The sequence below is a fragment of the Pollicipes pollicipes genome, unplaced genomic scaffold, assembly GCF_011947565.3.
Source record: "Pollicipes pollicipes isolate AB1234 unplaced genomic scaffold, Ppol_2.1 Scaffold_5724;HRSCAF=6776_pilon_pilon_pilon, whole genome shotgun sequence".
Lineage (NCBI taxonomy): Eukaryota > Metazoa > Arthropoda > Thecostraca > Pollicipedomorpha > Pollicipedidae > Pollicipes > Pollicipes pollicipes.
In genome coordinates, this window is record NW_023596746.1 from 42026361 (window position 1) to 42049116 (window position 22756).

Sequence of the window (22756 nt, forward strand, 5' to 3'; positions counted from 1 at the left end):
CGTTATCCGTTATTATATCGATGTTTTGCGTTGCAATAGGGGGTTGCAGGGGGCTTGACATTCAGTGTCCCGCGGAGGCTGCTGAACTCCAACACGGCAGGAATCGGGCACCACCCTCCCAACGATTTGATCAGGAGGCAGCTGTACAGCTTCAGTTTATTGTCAGCTGGTAACAATATCTCAAAACGTGAAGTGCCGAGGTCGCATCAATTAACACTGCACAAAAGCACTGTTCAGAACATATGTACACGCAAATGGTATCACAACGCGTTGGCGTCTCTGCCGGACGCTACGCGCGCGCCAGCGCTTGATCCCAGAGTGAACCCAGCCAAACCAGCGCCGGCTACGAATACTAGCACGCGGGTTACATCGCTGCGGCGCGCTGCATCGAAGACAGGAGGGCAGCGCGCCCGGCGGCCGCGCGCGACGCCGCCTCAGCTCTTGCGGGCCGCCTTTGGCTTGACGGCGTCTTTGGGGACCGGCGTCCGGCGCTTGCAGCCTATCATCCGGGCGTAGTCCCGCCGGCCGTGGCGCGGCGGCCGCGCCGACGCATCAGGCGCCTCGCCGCCCGTCGCCGGCCGGCCGTCCGGCGCCCCCAGGCCGGACAGCACCTCGGACGCCTCGCCGGCTGGCGCGCCGCATCCGGCCGCGGCTGGCGCCTCGTCCCGCTCGTCGGCGGCCGGCCCCTCGTCTCGCTCGTCGGCGGCCGGCCCCTCGTCCCGTTCGTCCGAGTCAGAGGCGTACTGCGCGGCGAGCGCCGCCAGTGCGGGCCGCGGCGAGTCGAGCCGGCCGGCCGGCAGCGGCACGGACGTCTTTGGCGGCGCGCCGACGGCGGCCGGGCTGGCACGGCCCGGCGCCCCTGTTCCACTGACCAGGGGTTGCGGACGCGGCCCACGTGCTGCGCCCGGGGAAGCCGTCGGTCTGGCGCCCGAACAAGACTGTGCTGGCACTATCCGCGTCTGTCTGGAAGCTGGTGACTGAGGTGGCGTCGGCGTCTGCCCACGCTTCGAAGACGCCGAGTCGGACGCATTCAACGCGTCTTTGGCGCCTGGTGACCCTGGCTTGCAAACGGCCAACACCCGCCCGCGCGCTGACGCACTGGAGGGAGTCGACACATTTGGGTGCACCGGCGAGGGCCTCACACCAGCCATCACGAGATTCGGCATCGGCGATGCGGCCTTGGACGCAGCCGACACTGGTTTGTGGGCCGGCGACGAGGCGTTTGAAGCGCCAGCCGCCAGCTTGGGCGCCGCCGACGCAGGGCTGGACGCAGCCGACGTCGGTCCAACGGCTTGCGGTAGCTGTTTCACGGGCACGACACGTTTCGCGTTCGGCGACGCGGGCCGCGCCGCGGCCGACACCGCGGTCCGAGCGGCCGGCACGACCGTAATCGTCTGTTTGTTGAGGCCACCGGGGCGGCAGGGCGAGGTGACCACCTGCATCTGCGCGGCCACCACGGCCCTGCCGACGGGCGCCGCCTGCCGGTGCGCCACTACCGCCTGCCGCTGACCGGCGCCCGCCTGCCGCGGCAATGTCATGTACACCGGCTTGCCGGTCGCGGTCCCTTGCTGCGCAGGCGTCAGCATCAGCACCTTCTTGGCGGTCGGCGGCGGCTCGTGGCCGGCCAGCCGCGGCGCCATCGCCACCTGCTTGGCACCGGCGGCCGGCCGGGCCACCACCACCTGGCGCGGAGTGAGCCCACCCGAGCGGGCGCCCGGCGGCGGCCGGCCGGCTGGCTTGCCGTCCGGCCGCGGCGGCGTGCCGTCGGCCGTCGGCGGCGGCGCGGCCGAGTTGAAGAGCAGGCGCGGCAGCGACAGGGTGCGCTCGGGGTTCTGGCGCCGCGACAACCGCTCGATGAGGCGCGCCAGCTGCTCCCGCTTGCGCCGCAGGCGCGCAAGCGGGAACCAGTGCTGCAGCGGCAGCAGCGGCACGTGGAAGTCCAGCACCGGGTTCTGCGGGGCCAGGCGGGGCGAGTCGGCTCGGGCGCGCGGGAAATGACTACGGTGCACCGGCCCGTGTCCGACGCACGGGACCACTACTCATCTCCCGCAACGGCCCGTGGACCCCGGAGGTTGACGTCCTTGCGCTTGTGTGACGCCAGAACGCAGCACGCAAGGAACTAGTGACGCGCGACCGCGGAAATAAGCACATCACCCCAGGAGGTCCATTACAGGTTCGCCAGAAAACATCACAGCTTCGGCGTCCACTATGCCGCATCACAAAAACTCGCCAGTACCCGCACAGCCCAGACACGCAGCTCAGCGCAAAGCCAGCCGCTGCTCACCTGGAAGAAGCTTTCGACGTACTGCAGCACGTAGACGCCGCAGTCGCTGAAGTTGGTCTGCTGCGGCACCTTGGCGCAGCACGCCTTCATCGTGTCCTTGCTGAAGGGCCGGTCGGCCGCCTTCCGGGCGCTGTACTCGACGCGCAGGTAGTCGCGCAGCGTCGCCACCACACGCGATCGACTGGCGCCCGCCAGCGAGTCGAAGATGAGCACGCAAGGTCTGCGGTGACGCGCCCCCGGTCAGGTCAGGTCAGGTCATCACGCGAGCACGACGGAAACTGTCACGTGCCCTAACACGGGACTGTCCAGGCGGGCCAGGTCGGCGCCCCTATCCTGTTCCTGGCACAAGTCGAGACTGGCCAGGGTCGCAAGAAGCGAGGCCGACTCCTACACCGTTCGAGTCGGAGTCTACAGTCCAAACCATGGTTAGGCCCGCGCTGTCTGCCGCCGCGCCGGCCACTCACTGCTTAATGGCCGTCTCGGGCACGTCCTTGGTGCAGACGGCCGGGATGGGCGCCTCTAGCTCGCAGTCGTAGGCGTCGGTGTCGGCAGGCGCCGGCTCGTCCGCGGCCGCCGCCGGTTCACACGGCTCGTCCAGTTCGGCGTCCAGCTCCTCGTCGTCGGGCTCGGCCTCGTCGCGGTCGCTGTCGTCCAACTGCTCGGCCAGCGGCTCGGCCGGCAACGGCACAATCAGCGTGTTGCCGACCTGCGTCGGCACCGGCGCTGAAACGGGCGGGCGCAGCGCTGCTGAGCGGGCCTACCGCTAACGGCCGTGCGGGGCCGCACGTACCGCGCCGGCTGGCCCTCATCTTGCCATAACGAGGCTGGGAAGCAGCCTGGAGGGTCAGGAAAGCTCCCAGGATTGCATACACGTTGCCAAAACGTGAGGCCCCCCGCTGGCCTCGAACCATACCGGCTTCAAGGCACACACAGTTACAGAAGCCTGATGGAGCAGCGCGGACTTAGGAAGCGTGGAGCACTGACGACTATGCACCATGAGTTAGCACAGAAGGCAGCGATTGCGCCCATCTGGACCATGACACAGCTGTCGCCGACACCTGGCTAAGGAGGTGGCCGGTGCGAGAGCCCAAGTGCGACGAGAGGCTACTCACCCGGAGCGGGGACGACGGCGGCGGGGGCGGCGGGCGGCGGCGGCGGCGGCGGCGGCGGCGGCGGCGGCGGCGGCGGCGGCGGCGGCGGCGGGGGCAGCGGCGGCGGCGGAGGGCCGGCGCGCCCTCCTCGGCTGCGGCGCCTCGCACGGCTGGTCGTCGCTGAGGCGCCGGTACCCCTCCAGGCCCGGGAAACAGATGATGGCCAGGAACCAGTGCGAGCTGCCGGGCCCAGACGCAGTCAGCGGACTGCCAGCCTCGTCGGCGTCGGCAGGAGGCGACGGACGCTGTTACGGACGTCGTCCACAGGCACCATGGACGTGACACACACAGGTCGCCAGTCAGCGCCGTTAGCGGACTGCCAACCTCGTCGGCGTCGGTAGGAAGCGACGGGCGCCGTTACGGACGTCGTCCACACGGCACCATGGACGTGACACACACAGGTCGCCAGCCAGCCCCGGACGGCACACGCCTTCCCCGGCACGTACACAGTTACGCTACTGCAGACTGCCGAGCTGGTGGCGGGTCAGGTTTCGGAGCCGCGCCACAGTCCGGTCATTCAGGGCCAGCCACAGCGCGCCTGATAAGCACAGCAAATACCGACAACTGCATTTTGACGTGAGCACCACTTGTTCTTGATAAGAGCATATCTGATACTTAAAGGCGTCATAAACTGTCATATGTTGCAATACAAAAAAGCACTAGCATCTTGTCCAATTCCTCACATGTCAGCTTCCAGCGTTCCCTCTTGGCTCTTCCTTCACTGGTGAGCACCCCGTCCGCAATTCGCAATGCTCGTGACCTTTCGCGACCGGCCCACCCCCTTCAGCCAGGCCCCGCCGGCCGGCCGGTGCCACTCACTGCTCGTTGATGGGCACGATGAGGAAGTCCATGTCGAAGATGTCGACGTTCTTGGTCCAGCCCTTGACGCGTGCGTGCCGCTTCTGCGCGGCCGAAAGGCGGAGGCTGTCCTCGGCCGGCCGCCGGCCGTGGCGGCTGCTAGGCCGTGTCGTCAGTCGCTTGTAGAAGAACGAGCTGAAGACGTGCGTCCGCCGCCGGTCCGGCTCGGCCAGACGCGACGACACCAGGTACCTGCCGGCCAGGGGAGGGGAGGGGGCGTCACGGGCAAGCGGGCGACGGCGACGGAGGCCGCACAAACGCTCGCGCCGAGCACCGCTGTCGGCACTGGTGGCTCTGATACGCTCTGGTCTGTCCGCACTGGTGGCTCTGTTACGCTCTGGTCGTTTTTTTGTATATGAATAGAAGTGTTTGCGACGAAGCATACAAACACGTCGCATCCATGCTACAGGGGGGGGGGGGGGGGGGGGGGCACAGGGAAATCAGCGGGGCGAATGCAACCCAAGCTGAGGAGGGTTCAGCCCTGAGTTTGAACATGCCACTATGTGACTGTTGACTGCCTCCAGATGCACTGTGCTGCAGCAACACAGCCAAACCGCCGCCGAGCGCCACTATCTGACTGTTGACGGCCTCCATCTAGCCAGCAGTGCAGCATCGCATCGCTGTGCTGCAGCAACGCAGCCAAACCGCCGCCGAGCGCCACCATCTGACTGTTGACGGCCTCCATCTACCCAGCAGTGCAGCATCGCATCACTGTGCTGCAGCAACACAGCCAAACCGCCGCCGAGCGCCACCATCTGACTGTTGACGGCCTCCATCTACCCAGCAGTGCAGCATCGCATCACTGTGCTGCAGCAACACAGCCAAACCGCCGCCGAGCGCCACCATCTGACTGTTGACGGCCTCCATCTACCCAGCAGTGCAGCATCGCATCACTGTGCTGCAGCAACACAGTAAAACCGCCGCCGAGCGCCTCGCCACGCCTCGCCTTCGCTCGCGAGCGGCGCTGCACCGCCGGCACCCCGGCATCCCCGGCAACACAGCAGCACCTCCCGCGCCCCCGGCGCCGCGCGGGCCCGGCCGACCGGCGCGCTCACTTCAGGTAGAAGTCGATGATGACGTCGTTGAGGAACTGTTCCTCCTCGAGGCAGCAGTAGTCGTCGGTGTTGACGGCGATGGCGCCGGACGCCGGCGGCGGCGGGAAGTGCAGGATCCTGCGGCCGCGCACGCGTCGGTCAGGCGGCGGGCCTCACATGCCGGCGAGGGGGTCGTCTGAGCTGCGCGGGCCGGCTCGCCCCGAGCCCGACGGGCCAGTGAGGCCCGTGACGTCTGGCCACGTAAACCTTCAGGTAAGCCAGGCGTCTTCCAGTTAATGGGACGCCGTTAAACGGAGTGACGCTGGAGCAGGAGCGAGGGCAAGAGCCGTGAATGACGACACAGCAGCGACGGACGTTCAGCTGTCCACTGCGTGATGCGCTCTTCCAACGAAATACAGGCAGCCGTGTGTCATGCTGACATTTGATTCGGACACAGCCAATTTCAGGCTATTTCCTCATTCTGACAGCTTGTAGGGAATGAAGTGCCACAATTTCATGTAGCTATCAAGCGCGTGGCTGCCAGAGCGTCATGGAGCGCACCGGCTGGGCGCGTCACTCACGTCTGCACGGCGTGCCGCTGCTGCGCCTGCAGCGTGCTGGCCAGCTGCGGCGGCGCCGCCATCACCAGGATCCTGTTGGCCTCGTCCTGAGAAATCTCCTCCACGCGTTCCTTGCCCAGCGAGGAGCGCAACACGTCCATCAGCGTGAGCTGCGATTCCTCGGACAGGTCGTCCTGGCGGGGCGGCCGAGGTCAGCGAACAGGGGTCATACCCGATGGGCCGAGGTCAGCACAGCCAGGCCAGGACAGTGTAGTGGTGGCGACCACTTGGGGCAGGTGGTGCCATGCCAGGCGGAGGTCACTTCTGCCGCAGGGCAGGCCGCGGTCAGCAAATGTCAGCCTTTTTACGAGGGACCTTTGAGATCGTCTGTGTCATAGAAGGCCTTCAGCACACGGGTATGGCCGGGGCGTGCCGGGCCGCCAGCGTCTACAGCCCCAACCAGACCGAACACGCCGACCCTTGACGACCCCCATCTCCCGCGTCGGATGGGGTCTCGTCGCGGCCTCACCTGGAAGTGGATTATGATGCGCTTGTGCATCTCCTGGCCTGCGCCGGGGTCGAACCAAGCGTCGCTGGGCTCGGTCATCTCGAGCACGCGGCGCACGGGCGCGCCCGACGCCGGCGTCAGGTGCACGAACACCACCATCAGCTGGCAGCCAAAGTGCGCCAGCGCCTTGACCACGCGGCCGGGCGGCACCGTCAGAGCCACGGCGCGGTGCGGCGGCGCCGCCGACGGCACGCGCAGCCGCGTGCCCTGCGAGCTGAACAGCACCGGCTCGTCGGCCGGCGGCCGATATGAGCCGATGCGCAGTGCACGCACGCGCTCCCAGAGGTAGGCGCCACCCAGCGAGCCGTCCGCCACGCCCTGGATGTCGCGCTCCCAGTCGGCGTCCGCGTCGGCCGCCGCCTTGCCGCCGCCTGCGCCAGCGCGCCGAAACGCGTCAGAGCAGGGCAGGGAGGGACAGCACGGACGGCGAGGTCAGTCACGCACGTTAGGCAGGTCAGCGTCAGGGCAGGGCAGGGAGGGACAGCACGGACGGCGCGGTCAGTCACGCACGTTAGGCAGGTCAGCGTCAGGGCAGGGCAGGGAGGAACAGCACGGACGGCGCGGTCAGTCACGCACGTTAGGCAGGCCAGCGTCAGGACAGGGCAGGGAGGGACAGCACGGACGGCGCGATCAGTCACGCACGTTAGGCAGGCCAGCGTCAGGGCAGGGCAGGGAGGGACAGCACGGACGGCGCGGTCAGTCACGCACGTTAGGCAAGCCAGCGTCAGGGCAGGGTAGGAGCCACCCTCAGAGGCAGCGGCACGGTGCCAACGGCGGAGACATGGCAGGACAGGGCCAGCACTGGGTAAGCCAAGCAACTAGCAAGGGACAGGGACGGTCGCCCTAGCTGCTTGGCGCAGTTACCAAACCTCAACATCAACTTCGAAAATAGCGAAGTCGCGCAGTTTCTACCATGTCCTCATACATCACCATCTACTGCATATCAGCGCCCGAAGATCACATCCTACCACTGGTGGCCCTCCGCCCGCTCGACCCCCGGCGGCCCCCAGCTCCCGGAGGAGCGCGGCACGTGCTGACCTAGCACGCCGCGGGTGGCCAGCTCGTCGCCGCTGAGGCTGCCGTCGCCGCCCGCCAGCAGGTCGTCAGGGGGCGCGGTGGTCGGCGCCGGCGGCTGTGGCCCGGCTGCCGAGGTGGGCGGCCGCGCCCGCACCAGGTCCTCCTCATCCGACGAGATGGTCAGGCATTCTGGCGGAGGAGGTGCTGTCAGGGACGGCTGATAGACGCCGTCAGACACGCAGCGGGCAGGCGACGTCTCGGATAAAACTCGGCGCCCTAACTGGTGGACTGGCCACCGGGATTGATGACCATGCCCAGTCAGTCCCTCGGAGGACCGACAGGCCGCCGGACATGCTGCGGAACCTCGACTAACCCTGGCGTAACGCACACCACGGGAGCAAACCGTGAACAAAACCATACAAGTCAGGGGGGATGTCACCCATTGCGACGAGGTCCCAAATGTTGAACAAAACACTAACGTGACAACGCAAGCACGAACAAACAACTACTTTGGTTGGCGGCCGCACACTCACCGGGCTCCTCGTTGAGCCGACGCCGCGGCCTGCGCGGCCGGGGCAAGTGCTTGTGAGGCGGCCGGTGCCGGACTGGCGTGACCACGCGCTGGTACTGTCGACACACCGTCATCTCAGGTCAGGCCAGGTCAAGTCAGGGCAGCTCAAGCCAGCTCTGGTCAGGCCAGCTCAGTTCAGGTGAGGCCAGCACAGGTCAGGCCAGCTCAGGTCAGGTGAGGCCAGCACAGGTCAGGCCAGGTCTCCAAGTGCATCGTGAGCGACAGCGGCGCGCTGGGTCGGGGCATAAGCATAGGTGGCATGCAGCCTGCAGTGGCACGAGCGGTAAAGCAGGCTGACGATAACCCACTAAGCGTCAACTGACGTAAGCAGTGCGTGAGGCAAAAGCGGTCAGGCTCACGCTATCAGCTATGTGGAATGACTACATAAGACTACAGCCATCCACTAACTAACTACAATCAGCTAATTAAGGGTCGCCGCATGAACCCTCCCCGAGTCCGTCTACCGCAACATATGCATGCAACGAAACTGGGGGCACACACACTTTTCGAAGACAATCGTGAACAAGATAGCTAAGAGAACGACATGAAGCGTGCATCTCTGCATCAGCTGCAGTGCGTTTGGCTGCTGAGACTCACAGCTCGCAAACAAAGCAAGCAGCGGCCGGTCGGATGTGGACACCGACCCTGAGAGCCGAGAGTCGGAGATCGCCGATCGACACCGCCGATCGGCCATCTCCGACTCGGCTGCACCGGCGACGACAGCAGCGCCCCTGGCGGCCACTCACCGTACTGAGCGCCACAGCCGCCTGCGCCATCTGCACGGCGGCGTCCTTGCGCGCCGCCAGCGACTGCACAGAGTCCAGCACCTTGACGTTGGCCGGCAGCGGTTTCTTGCAGAAGTCGCAGCGGTTGAAGTCGTGCGACGAGTGGCCGCAGTTGACGCAGATGGCCAGCTTGCCGGCCACCCGGCGCGGCGAGTACGTCTGGCGGTACGGCGTGACGTCAGAGTGACGTCACCACGCGCAACGCCGGCCCGACCCCCGCGTCGACAGCGCCAGCTCCTTCCCTCGAGGCCGCGCAAAGCCCATCAGCTGACGGCGGCTCGCAGCAATACGCGGCCGCCTCTAGCACTACGGCCGGCCGATTCCGGGCGTCAGCCAGCACGTGTTCGAACGGCGCGTCCCGATAGAGCGACGGGCACTGCAGGCACGGCCGGGCCCCGCCCGCGGGGTCCGGTGCACAGCCGGAGCCGACGCACGTACCTCGGGTGGCCGCTCGCCGCCGCCGCCGGACGACGGCCGGCCTGGCTCCGCTGCCGTCTTGTGCGGCAGGGTCCTGCACGGGTGGACAGACGGCCGGGTGACTTCAGGCGGCAGCGTGACGCGCACCGCAGCTTCCCACGCCATTCTGGCAGTTACAGTGGCAGGCGATAGTCGCTAGCCGCAGGCGTCAAACTCCCATACCCACATGGCCGGACATTTACCGCGTGCACGGCATTCCTAGGCATCCTAGCTGGCCCAAAAGTCGACCCAAATGCAACACATGATCCCAGTCTGCTTCGCCACTCCCGCCCGTCCGTCCGTCAACTGGGCACGTCGGCAGTATCTATGAGAACGGCGCCGCTCAGGCCGCGCCGGCTGGGTCCCCAGCCACATGCCGGCACAAGTGTCGCGTATTATGATTCCACTGCGAGCTCGTCTACTATACTTGTGCTGAGTGGGCCTTTCCTCGTCCCGGCGTCTTTTTTTGCGGATGCTAAGTTAGATGTCGAGCAACGCCGCCAGCTTTGGACGACTCCGCGAAAATACGGTGCAACCAATGACTCAACGCATTGCCCCGACAGAAGTAGTGGCTAGACGTGGACGTCTCGTTAATCAGCAACGACCCCAGCATTCCAGCTCCCACCCCCTTCCCAACGCAAAAAGCTGGCTTTCTTACGCACATGCATGTTCACACTGGCCAGTCCTCGCAAGACCTGTGTCGTCGGTGGCCGGCGCCCGTTCTCCGGAAGTGTTTTTCTCGTCGGACTGTTGGCCACATACCTCCGACCCGGCCCACGGCCCGCTCCCCTCCGCCACCCACTTGTCTATGACGGCAGCCAGCGGGCCAGCCTGCAGCTGGCCGCAGAGGATGGGCGACTGGACGCTGGAGCGCGCTGGATGCAGCAGCGGACCTCTGCTGCTCAGCACCGGCGGCTCGCCGGTACCCACCTGCAGGGCACACCGTCAGGGGCACACCAGTCAGCGAGCGCGCGCTCCGACGCCGACCGCTCCACGTCATCACAGAGGCGCCCGCCGCAGACCCATCAACACCATGCGCCGACTCGCCGATTGCGTGGATTGGATCATTAACTCTGCGCTCCGCATACCCTTACCCTGGAGCACAAGGGCCGCATACCCTGGAGCACAAATGCTGACATCACAAGACGTTCAGTGTTGACAGAGCGCTGATGACCGGCGCGGATGTCACCCAACGTACGGTGTACGTGGATGCGCCACGAGAAAGGAGTCTCCTTTCTGCGTGTTGCGGATCCTCGCCACCAGGAATATGCTCGTGGGTGCACAGGATCCGCCCAACTTGGTCAGCAGCGCCGGCCGCCGTCGCTCACCTGTCTCCTCTTCTCCCAGTACTGCTCCAGCGAGTACCGCCTCTTGGCGCAGCTGGGCTCCGCCCCGGCCGGCGGCGGCGGCGCGCCGGCCGCCTGGCCCGGCGCCGACGCTGGCCGCGCCGCGTCGGCCGCCGAACGCGCCGCCGTCACCGCCGGCTCCTCGAACTCGATCGGAATCTGGTTGAAGTCGAACGAGGCGGCGGCGGTAGCGGCCGGCTCCTCGAGCAGCGCCGGCCGCTGCAGCACGGCGTCGGCCGGGCCGGCGCGCGCGCCGCGGGGCCGGCCGCGGCCGCGCGTCGGCCCGGGCCCGCCGCCGCGCGCCGGCCGTCGCGGCGCCGCCGCGCACGGGCCGGGGTTGACCACCCTGCGGGCACGAGCCGGTGCTGATACAGAACCTCACACACGACAACACGGGCAGGCCAACACATCAGCAGCCGACGGGCGCAGACGCACGGACCAAACGACACATGACACGACACGTCACAAGACACGACACGATACATCAGCAGCCGACGGGCGCAGACGCACGGACCAAACGACACATGACGCGACACGTCACAAGACACGACACGACACATCAAAAGCCGCTGAGCGTAGACACACGGACCAAACGACACGACAGGACACGGCACTGAGTTTTGCAATGGTGTTTTGATTGCGCTTTTTGTGATCCTCTTTATTATGCGGAATCGACCATCAAAATCGAAATCGATCATCGAATTCATGGCTATTGTTGTGAATAATACAATAAAATAAACACGCCGGCGAAACAGCTGCCAGCGCAGCAGCCCCACCCAATCACTGTTACTGCCACTGCTACGAGCCGTGGGGCGCAGGCCCACACACAGGCCTGGCGGCCGGCCGGTCGTCTCACCCGTGCACACCAGCGTCGGCGGCCGACGCGTTGCAGACCATGTAGACGCGGCCCGACTCGGGGCCGGCGGCCACCTCGGACGCCACGAACGGCTGCAGGCCGGCGCCGCCCGACTCCAGCCGGCCGTTGATCAGCCGCACAGCCTGCTGCGCCGCCACCAGGCTGTACTGGCGCGGCGCCACGCGCTGGTCCGTCTGCACCAGCGCGTATTGTTGACGCGCCGGCTGCATCAGCGTCTGCACCGGCAGCGCCAGCGGGCCGTCCAGCAGCCGGTACACCTGGTGCTGGCTGGCCGTCGTCGACACCAGCTGCGGCTGGTGGTACTGGGCGGCCTCCACCGGCACCATGTGCCCCGGCTGGTGCTCCGCTGCCTGCGCCGGCTCCGCGCTCGGCTGCTGCTGTGCCGTCTGTACGGACATGACGTACCGCACGGTCGAATGCGGCTGACGCTGCTCGTCACCTTGCACGGATACCACATGCTGTTGTTGCTGCTGCTGCTGCTGCTGCTGATGCTGGGCAGCAGTCCGCAACGGTGACGCCAGCTGATGCTGCGAGGAAGTGGTGCTGTTTGGTACAGCTTGTAATGATTGCTGCTGCTGGTGCTGCTGCTGCTGTTGAGCCACTGACCTAACCACCGACGTCTGCTGCTGCTTCAATTGTTGAGTTACGGCTGCTACAGCTGACATTTGTTGCTGCTGGTTCGGCTGCTGTGGCGGCGGCGACGATGTTGGCTGCTGTTGCTGCTGCTGCTGCTGCAGAGGATGTGGTGGCTGGTGCTGTGACAGCTGCGCTGGTCGTCGCTGCAGCTGTACCTGTCGTTGCTGCAGCTGTTGTTGCTGACGCACCTGCTGGTGCTGTGGTAGCTGAGTGACGGAGCGGACGGGACGCACCTGCTGTTTGCATAACGGCTGTTGTTTCTGTGACTGCTGTGGCTGTGGCTGTGGCTGTTGTAGCTGTTGCTGTTGTGGCTTCGGCTGTGGCAAGTGCTGTGGCTGGAGTTGTGACTGTGTTTGTGGCTGTGCTTGCAATTGCTCCTGCTCCTGCTGCAACGACTCCTGTTGGTATTGCTGCTGTGCTTGTGTTTGAGGCTGCAAATGTTCTGCATTTGTTGAACTTAGGTGTGGTTGTGCCTGCAGTTGCGGCCGCAGTTGTGGTTGCTGATGCTGCTGCTGCTGTTGCTGCTGCTGTGACTGTGGCTGTAGCTGCTGTTGCTGATACTGCTGCCGCTGCTCTGACGGCGGCTGGCTCCTCGGCGTCGGCCGGCCGTACGTGCGGATGTCATGCGAGGCGCCCCGCACCAGGACCGGCGAGCCCGGCTGCACCCCAGCCCGGGACCCCGGGGCCGCCGGCCGGACGGTCTTGACCAGCTGCGGCGGCGGGCAGCGCTCGGCCGTCGCAGACGCCGCGCAGCCGTCGGCCCCCGGGGCGGCCGCCACCGCCGACACGAGCCTGCCACAGACACAGGTCGTCCTTGGAGGCTCCAGTGGCTCCCAGTCCCTCACGCACCACAGGTGTTTCGGTACACTGCTCACCGGATCTGCTCAGCTCGTGCGGTTCAGTGTTACATCAATGCTACGAGGAGTGCACCAAATCAGCCTCAGTGTGTACCACTATGTACCTAGAGTATTGCACACAATGACCTGATGTGATGCCCTGTGCCTGATGATCCCCTTGATGTGGATGAAACTTTGATGACTTACATTATACTCTGACTGCAGATAGTCACGCAATAATCTGTGTGCTTACCTGCCATTTTGACTGGAAACTTGAGCATAACTCCCTGGTACCTGGCTGGAGCTGCTCATCATTCAGCACTGTTGGTGAGGATGGTTACAGATGCATCTGAAAACGACAAGGTCGTGGTTACCCCAGAGGGAACAAACAATTGCAGCTGATGGGTAGGAAAGAGCATAGTATTTAAATCTAGTCAACAGTTAAACTTCACCATGCACCACAGTACTGTTCTCATTAGCATAACAACTTTTCACACCCAATGCAGCATCCTAGCCAAAGAGAGAATAGTCAGCAGTTAAGACACAGCCTCAAAGTGATTAGTCATGAATCACGTGCCCTATGACTATGCTACAGGGTTGACTTAAATAGATCTTGCATAGAATAAAAGTGAGACAGTGTGTGGCAGTGAGATTAGTCTTTGGTGAGCACCACTGGCAAGTACAAATGCCATCACAATGACCTCAAAATCGGTCATCACAAGGTTAGGTATAAATGTGGAAATAAAAAGCATTTTTTTCAGGATTGGTAGGATTCAGGATATGTAGGTGTTACCCTTGCTGTTCTTAAAGCATCTGCACTACAGCCACACAACAAAATCTGTGTTTTAGGTTAATAAGGACAGAAGAGTCAGCCTGTCTTACATCAGCTTGGAATAATTCATCTGGAAATGTGTGAGTAGTCAGTCATATTACTATTGCCTACTACACACAGTGTTGCCATATGCACATGGGCAGTTTGACACCACACCTAGCCACACACATGCACAATGGGCCCTCAGGCACTGGAGCATGAAGCTCACAGCAAGGGCTGCAGTTCACACCAAGACCCAGTGATACCCATGCTATGCAGGATGACAACCTGCTGTGATTCTTAATAGTCCACTGCCAGTTTTACATGGTGGTTCAAAGTTAGCAGATGCCCAGCAGTAGTGAGAGTAAATCAAAAGGTTATATCACCTTAGAAAACCAGGGGCTGAGAACAGCTAACATAACATCAATTTCTCCAAATCAAAATAGGTTCAATTGCCACTCGTAAATCACTATGGGTTCCATTGCGACTCTGGGATTACTTCACCACATCACTTTGTCCTATGCTTTAACCCCACCAAGTGTCTTTAAAATACACCACACAAAGATTGATCCATTGCAGAGAGGGCAGCAATGGGCACCTCTGTATCAGCAATAGAAGTGCTTTATTATTGCTATCTGGAGCTCACAATAGGCATAGTTCAGCAGGCAACATATAGCTGCTTTGCTCCCCAGCAACCAGCCAAGCCACAAGACCAGGCCATCAGATGATGATACAAAACATCTCCATGTTATTGCAATTTAACTTCAGATATATTTAGGTGGCTGAATATTTGTGATAAGCAGGGCATCCATGGCAAGGCTTGTCCTTAAATATTGTGAACTACACATCACATATTGTGTGAGTCATGCAGCCCCCCCCCCCCCCCCCAACTAACCCACTGACATGGTATGGTGCAGCTACATGAGCAGTGTGTGGCACCTGATGGTGTCAGGTGACACCAGTATGAACAAAGTCAGGGCCTTCTTCTCTTGGACACTGGGTGGTGGACCATCTCCACACAAAAATGGGACACTTATAGATAATGTGAGTTTATCACAAGTGCAATGTGATGTGGGGATGATTCCTTTCGACCCACTAATCCAGTGGGCTAGCATTTAATGATCACACAACTTCAAGATAACAAGCCAACTGGCTGGTGGAGCCTTTAGAGCACAATTTACATGCTCACAATTTCACAGTTACTGAAAATAGCTCCTGTCACAGTGCAATGGTTCTCAACTGCTTTGTGCACATGTGCTGAAGATGTCTATGTTGGGGCACATATGTACATGAACAACTGCACAACAAATGGATCACTGCATATGCTGGTCTTATCATGAAACATATATTTCATGCAGGCATTTTTAAAGTCCAGGGAAAAAGCTTGGATCATGGACTGTTGTCACCTGAAATTGAGCCAGATCTCCCTGAGCTGCACACTGGCATTGGCTCAAACTGGATAGTGATTGGCAGAACCAAAGACAAAGTAATTGCAGAAAAGGAAACAAGCACAAGTCTGAGTAAAGGCTAACATATTGTTTAGAGATTACCAAGCCAGATCACCTGCATGATTTACTGTAATGCCTGTAACTAAATTATGCCCAGTCACCAATGTCATCTCTTCAAAAACAAGCCTCACAGAAATCTGCAGCCTTAACTGAGAAGAGGAAAGCCATGGAAAACTGAAGGGTATGCTTGATAAGCTGTTAATATCCACCCAAAGCACTGTGCAAAAAGTTTCATCACAATTATGAAACAAGCAAATTGATGCTACCTTCAAGGGTCAGATCAGCCACAAAACAAGCTTCTTCAAAACCATCTGTATTTTGTGTGCTAAGAGAAGGCATACAGTCAACAATAAGATTGTGGTATGATGTCACGACCAATGATATGACAATTATGATGATGATGATGATTCAGGCATTAGGGTATGCCAACTACAATGACCCATGGCACCAATATGGTCAATATGATATGATAGTCAATGATGAATACAGCTGCATGAATCATAGTTTTCCTGGCTTCCCACACTTAGGCTTTTGGTCATGCATTCTGATATTTTTTAAAAGAAAATAACACCAATATCTGACAATGCATCTGACATCTGACAACAGCCTTCATCCCTCCCTAAAGACCATTTTCTTGTAATAACACTGTCTTCCTGAGTTCAGTGCAATGATTGCAGTTCAGAACAGGTAGGCTTGCCTACATGCAGATGCTAGGCATTGAAAAATCACTAGACTAGACAAAACTAGACATATAAATTTGGCACCCCTTGGAGACAAAATATCTTGCATACTATGCCAAGACCCAAATGCTCAGCATGGTGGAACAACAATGTCACACATGGTGCATAGACCTCTGGGAATGTCATAGCCTGACCAGATAACAAATGGTGCTGAATTGTCAGGTCCAGTGTAAAAAAATGCTCCAAATTCCACCAGCACATATCTTACACTGATTTGCCAAACAGGTCCAGAGACATCTCCCAAAAACTGGAGTAGGCTGGGCTACCATAGGAGCACAAATCTCCGCATCCATTCATGTGGAGATTAAAACTTTTTGGAAATGTGCAATAGGCTGTTCATACAACAGAACAGATTCTGCTCAGTGGTGACACCATTATTCTATGGGGCAGTAGCAAGTTAGCCACCCATCACCAGCATGTCCACATAAAACTATCAAACAGAATATGTTGATTTAGCTTTATGTGGTTGATATCATTCAAAGAGTATCCATCTGCTATTGATTGGCAAAGGAACAAACAGCCTGAGATCATCAGCAATGGCACTGGGTAAGCATCCTAGATACAACACTGTCCACACCATTACAGCATGCCAAGTCAGCTGGTAGCAAGTGGCCAACATCAACCTGATGCACAGTCACAAAGTAGTCATACTGCATGACAAAATAAATCAAGATGTCTTAAAGAATTAACTGACTGTTAGCAAAACCAGCCTAAGTGATCTTAGTTTTGGTTTAGGGGTGCCACAATGGACTGTAGTTATGCAGTAATTCTACACAGCATAATTCTAAAAGATGTAGAAAAGAAAAGAAATCAACTCAGCTGAACCAACCCAAGTGATCTCAGTTGTGGATTCTGGGTGGTAAAAGTATGTTGTATTTGTGTGGCAGTGATAAGTGACATGATCAATGATTATGGAAGATGCAGAGTAGAAAAGAGATAAACAGATAACTTAACAAACCTAGTCTAGTCATGAGTTTGTGTGGTAATAGTGTGCTATATTTAGCATGTAATATGAGCCTAACATCAACCATGTAAAAAACATGCAATCCTGTGGCCCACTGTTGCCAGCAGCAGGTTTGAAAATAATAGTGTCACAGTGCTGTTGCCAATCATGTGAAAATTTGTCATGCATGTGGAAATTAGCTTTGCTAAAAATTAAATGATTTTAAAAACAAGAGAAAATAAAATCAAACAAATTTCTTGCACTGAGTTTAAAAAAAGACATAGTTACACATACATAACAGGAGATGGCAGTTAAGCTGAACCTATCAAATTGCCCAATCATGGAAAGTTGTCAGGAAAGAGAAGGGGTTATGGGCCCATGGCTTTCATGATAGTAGAAGAAGCACATATTTTCTTGACAGAAACTTTTGATAAGAGAACTCAAAATGTACTACTTACAGTGGGAGCATATCTTTCCTCTAATGCTACTTTTTCATGGATGATGCTTACTGGTTGTCATCATGCCTGAACCTTGAATGTCACATTTTTGAGCCCTATTTTTATTATGTGCACCAAGCAAGCACTTATGATTTTACTGACTACCTGTGCAATTTGTCACTAAGTGATCAGTTGATATATGCCATATATGAGGTGCAAACCCTGCAATACTTATAAGCTATACATCAAAATACAAGCTAGTGTGATACACAGCATTGATAGCCAATGCACCCCTGCTAAAATAATCTACTTGGAACCCTGAGAATGTATTGCCAAAACACAAATCCTGCCAAACAAAAATCCTAACTATTTCCATGGACCTGATCCCTAGTAACCCTGGCCTCAAGGTCAGTCTGTAAAAAACATGCACTATGCAGGACACCTACATAACAGTACTGAGCTCCCATTACCATCAACAAATCAGATCAGGTCATATTGTCCTGAATTTTCCATCACTTTCATGTGCAACATGCTCTCAGAGCATGTGCTGCCAGAAATTACCTTTGCAATATTATAGCCTCTTACCATATTGGCTCTTCATGCCCTAAATTGGTGGCCCTCATGCACCAAACTCTGACAGCCTTGTTTCAAGCATGCAAATTGTAATACTGCTGGTACACTGAATGTTTTCACTTTCATTTGTACTGTTTGCAGTTTGTCCATCAGGCTTAGCATTTTTATTTAATGGTTGTACCTAATGACAAACCTGTGCAGGCACCTTTTTAAATGAAATACCCATGACACAAGCCCATACTTATCATGATCATACAATGACCAGTGAAAGCAGCATGTGGGACTAAGAACGTTCTTATACAAAATGCGATCACAAGGGCTGTGGAAAACTGACTCAATATTAAGGCTTGTCAGGCACTTTCTACGGCAAGACTTAACATCCTTACCCCAATCGTAAGCAGTTTCTCGTAACTCCACGTGTCCATGCACGATGTAACGTACCGCTTCAACTCATTTGCGACCCATCAACCGCATAATTGTCCATCTCGTCCGGTTTCCACGCGCATAACAGCGACGGGGAGTCGGCATCGACACCGTAAAATATAAGTGCGCCGCGTGTCTCATCTGTCGCGACAATGGCGGACGCATGTAGAAGTACGAATAACAAAAATACGGCTGGCACTGGAATCGCCACCTCACGATTGAACAAAATGACAGGTTATAAACATCACTAGCATGAAAGCCGGCACCTGCGACGCTAAGAATGTATGATAACACCTACCGAGATATTCCAAACTCACGCTTCCATCCCGAAGATGTTATTTAGTAGTCTGAACTTAACTTAGCAGTGCACTTCACGTTTGTCAACACATCATCAGAAATATTTAGTACGTATTCTTGCTAAGAGGGACCCGTGTTTAGTACCGATATGTACTAAAGTCGGCTGAGTTTAGTACGCATAGATACTAAGCAAAGCACCCGGTAACCTTAGGTTCAACGGAAGAAGTAAGACTGTTCAGAGGTGAACCTCGTGAATTTCTTTTCTTCCGATAGGAGAAGGAAACCTTCACCATTTTGGACCATAATTCCTATTTGAATGCGAGTTGCTCTTAGGACGCGGCAGGGTCCGTCGGTTGGTGGTCGGACCGCCGGTGGTGGGAGCGTGGGGAAGCGGTTAGTAAACGTGCCTGTAGAAACTCCTGCACATAATTTAGAGAAGAGAGGTATCTACCGGCTAGGTATTATATTTATACAACCTGGAATACGGGGCGCAGGGAAAGACTGGTATCCAGTAGTGCGGACAATGAGGTGCTAGTCTTCAGATGCAGTGGTTAGCATCAGACGGATTTGACCCAAATGTCTTGGTCAGCCCCGGACTGGTTCAGAGATTGTGTAATCCGATTCAGCGTGTGACTCAGCATTTCCGTTTTTCATTTGACTCAGTTCAGACCATGCTTACATTGGGTCACTTAACTCATGACTCATGCAGGCTGCAAAATGAAATATCTGACCTCTGGCTCAATCATATATATTAGGGTGTGTCATCAGTAACAAAACCAAGTGAGACAAAGAAATTCTTTGGCGCTGGAGCCCAAAAATACACGGCATAGGAAAAGCTCTTCTCAAAAACATAAATTCGTGAGGCGCGAGTCGATCGAAATATCGCCGTAAACCGACGCCCGGTGTTGCCGTCACCCCATGCCGGGCGGCCCGCCGCCGCAGGCAACGCCAAGCCGTGGGCGGCAAGCGACACAAAATACCATTGGGTATAGAAACGATGCCACCGAGTGCTCCTTAAGCCGTCGTACAAGAATGTCCCGGTTTAAGGTCTAATATGCGGGTCAGACATTGCCCGACTGATTGCCATTTGGCGGAAACTTTATCTGCTGTTAAGTATGAACTCGTTTTACGAGTATGCTGGTTAGTATTGCTTTAGACTTTAACTTCTCTACGACAACTCACGTGATGCAAACAAAACTATGTATAACATATGACTCAGAATATATTGTCTGGTGTACGACTTAATACATACAGCAAGTTCAGCAGCCTGTACTACAGGCGTAGAGAGGGGGGCGGTAGGGTGACCCCATGCACATCTTGCTCCTTGCCGAGCCCGTGTATTCGATGCACCGGCCCAAACAGCAACTACTCACAGACTGGAAACCCAAAACGCGTGTTGGCAGAGATCGCGCGGTAGCAAAAATACCTTCGTAGCTGGGCTCCACATATTGTCGAAGCTCCAGCTCCAGCAGCAGATGTCCTCGGTAGTGCGGCGCTGCGTCGCACTCCTAGTGTGAACCAGATATGGCAAGAAGGCCAGCGGTGCCTGCACTTTGTCCCACAGCTCGTAGTCGCTGAAATCTCGCAGTGGAGGCTGTGTGACTGGTCCGTGCCAGGGAATCAGTTCGGTGTACCTCACGGCCTCCCAGTTTACCGCTGAGATGGCGAAGACCCTTGGCTGAAGAAGACCCTCGGTGTGCTGCTCACGAGCAGCGCGACGATCAGAATCACCTATTCGCGAACCATGCGGTTCTCATCCCACACCACGTTCAGCAGCAGCTGTTCCGGACGGACCCAGTATCCGTTACGCTGGAGGGCTGGCTGCACCGTGGCCTAAGCGTGCTGCTGCAGGTCGCGGAGCAGCGCGATGCTCCGGAACAAGTTGCGTAAGCCAAAGTCGTAACCGCTGTTTTGTCGGATGGCGGACCATACCGACACATAGCGGCCGACCACGCAATGGACGAGGTTTTTGAGAGCGCTGCTGGAGGCCTCGGTAGAGATGTGAACTAGGAGCAGACGAGCGGCCAGTTACAACCATCTGAAAGCAAAAGCGAATATATTAGAACAATTCGCTACGAACTGAGTATTACATCATGTAAAAATCATTGCGTCTCTTTAGTGTATGTAATTATGCCGATACCCAGAGTCCTTAAATGTGACGGAATACATATCAACAAATATGCTAATAGGCGTGAGCCAACCAGCAAATGACTACTGTCGGGACTACATGTCCGCGAATATGAAGGGACTATTTCGGGGAGAGTATGTCAGGGTCACCTCGGCATTCATGACGTTATAACGTCACTCAAATCGTTCCACTCCATAAGCCCTGTGATGATTCAGGCCAATGAAAATATAATGGTAGAGTCGTTCATATCAGGCGTTCGTGAGCATTATTTTCAGATATAAGTGCCGTCGATTGGCTCTAAATCAATGTTGTGCAAGGTGCGATGATGCATCATCATCATGATGTACCATCAATGACGTATCGAAGGGCACATTTAAGGTGTTAAGTGCATTTGCGAAGAATATTATTCACGTAGATCATAGAAAAGTATCAGTCATATTCCTCAGATAAAACCGAGGATGATGGAGATAAAGATGCACCGATATTTCGGCAGCATGCAGGTATCAAAACGAACAGTGAAACGGATCAACTTCTGCAATCTGTCTTTCACGTACTGCACGACGCTTGAAATCTGCGTTTGCTGCTATTGACTCCACGGCCCTCAATGCCTAATCACGCAGCCGGTCGCCATGTCTCGTGGCCGGCCGGGCAGTGTGGCCCGCGAGACGGACACTTGCCACTGATTGCTGCAGCGGGGAAGGTCCTGCGAGCGTTGCCACTTTTTCAGATGATGATTTGAAATACAGCATCACCCAACCAACGCGTTTGTCGTGAATGGATTTGAAGGGAACTGAAATGAGAGAGAACGCGCGTTGAAAAGACCAAAATAGCCTTCCTGGCCAGGTACACGAATATCGTGTTTAATTCTAAATCTGTTTTGCAGATCAGGTTGAGCCGTGGTGGCGACCCACTGCATGGCATGCAGAGTGAGAACTCCGTATACACCAGAAGTGAGGCTTCTATCGCGTTGAGAGGCGATTAGGTCCGTCAGGAGGCGTGGATTACTCAAGTGCGCTTGGCACGAACACATCAGACGAGTTGGGCATCAGGGGGGTCGTCCGTAGGCGCGGTCTCGGCTCAGGCATGTTGGTTGACGGCGCGCTGTGTGGAACGGTCGTAGTGCACGTACAGGCGTGACTTTGTTTCGCAACATTCACAATTGACGCGACTACACTTTCAGTCGCATCGCGAGTTTGTGCAACGCACCGTTGCGCTGCAAACTGCAGGACAAATTGTCAGATGCCGGCGCCTGATATGTCAGCCGCTACCGTCAAAGCTATAGGCGATCACATCTCGGCACTCAGGGCACGGAGCCACTGGGAAGTGACATGCGTTGATAATAAATGGAACAGACAATGATGTTGCATGAATTATGTCGCACGTGCTGCGTGTAAAGTGTGCACAAGCCAGCAAGACAGATTCGGCCGTTACCGGCCGTTTTTGCATTTTACGCTACATCTCGACAAGGGCATTTAAAACCTTGCTGATGGATGGCTATTACTTAGGATGATGGATTTTGCTCTTTGTCATAGTTCTATGCGTTTTGTGCCACATTTCCGCACCCGGGGTACGGGGCGCACTCGGGAGTAGCATGCATTGATGGGGAATCGAACGGACAATCACGTGTTATAGATCGTAGCGTCACGTGTGCGCGAGCCAGGAAAATTGATTGGACCTCTACAGACCGTTTTTCACTGTTCGATACAATACAATGCTGTTTAATACAACGGCAGTGCGTGCTGCCACCATTCAAAATGCTGGCAGTTGGTGGAAGGGTCATAAATCCCCGGCCACGTCCCACGATCATTCGCTCATCCGATGGAACAGGTTTCACTGTGTTGCACAGAGCGCAGGCGAAATGCGCTCGTTCCTGCCGGCAGCCGCCCCAGGTCGCCAACACCGCGCGGCCCGTGGCCG

The 22756-nt window shown here is 57.2% G+C and overlaps 2 protein-coding genes across 4 annotated transcripts; both read right to left on the reverse strand.

Moving 5' to 3' along the window:
- Positions 1-732: 732 nt before the first annotated feature.
- Positions 733-6592, reverse strand: LOC119103068 (sentrin-specific protease 6). The gene is made up of 11 exons (XM_037226516.1): positions 6417-6592; positions 5909-6081; positions 5349-5465; positions 4255-4485; positions 3492-3615; positions 3397-3439; positions 2749-3007; positions 2285-2504; positions 1746-1952; positions 1412-1682; positions 733-743 (listed from the first exon to the last, which is right to left on the reverse strand). Exons 1-11 carry the CDS (start codon positions 6552-6554, stop codon positions 733-735), a joined length of 1794 nt encoding a protein of 597 aa, XP_037082411.1. The 5' UTR covers positions 6555-6592.
- Positions 6593-11402: 4810 nt separating this feature from the next.
- On the reverse strand, positions 11403-18533 carry LOC119103971 (putative uncharacterized protein DDB_G0271606). Of its 3 annotated transcripts, none has more exons than XM_037227682.1 (3): positions 18433-18533; positions 13233-13328; positions 11403-12935 (listed from the first exon to the last, which is right to left on the reverse strand). In XM_037227682.1, exons 2-3 carry the CDS (start codon positions 13292-13294, stop codon positions 11483-11485), a joined length of 1515 nt encoding a protein of 504 aa, XP_037083577.1. In that variant the 5' UTR covers positions 13295-13328; positions 18433-18533; the 3' UTR covers positions 11403-11482. The 3 variants fall into 3 exon arrangements, with proteins under 3 accessions (XP_037083577.1, XP_037083576.1, XP_037083578.1); XM_037227681.1 differs by having other exon boundaries at positions 18378-18527; XM_037227683.1 differs by lacking the exon at positions 18433-18533 and adding an exon at positions 13862-13882.
- Between the last annotated feature and the right edge of the window lie 4223 nt (positions 18534-22756).

What these genes read in the sequence shown, in the direction of transcription:
- LOC119103068 (XM_037226516.1), bottom strand. Translation starts at nt 6,554, where the DNA reads ATGGTGGTGTTCGTGCACCTGACGCCGGCGTCGGGCGCGCCCGTGCGC. An exon ending in GCATCATAATCCACTTCCAG is followed by an intron (nt 6,082 to 6,416) that starts GTGAGGCCGCGA and finishes CCGCCCCGCCAG; the next exon opens with GACGACCTGTCCGAGGAATC. An exon ending in ACGTCGAAAGCTTCTTCCAG is followed by an intron (nt 1,953 to 2,284) that starts GTGAGCAGCGGC and finishes CTGGCCCCGCAG; the next exon opens with AACCCGGTGCTGGACTTCCA.
- LOC119103971 (XM_037227682.1), bottom strand. Translation starts at nt 13,294, where the DNA reads ATGATGAGCAGCTCCAGCCAGGTACCAGGGAGTTATGCTCAAGTTTCC. An exon ending in GTTTCCAGTCAAAATGGCAG is followed by an intron (nt 12,936 to 13,232) that starts GTAAGCACACAG and finishes TGTCTGTGGCAG; the next exon opens with GCTCGTGTCGGCGGTGGCGG.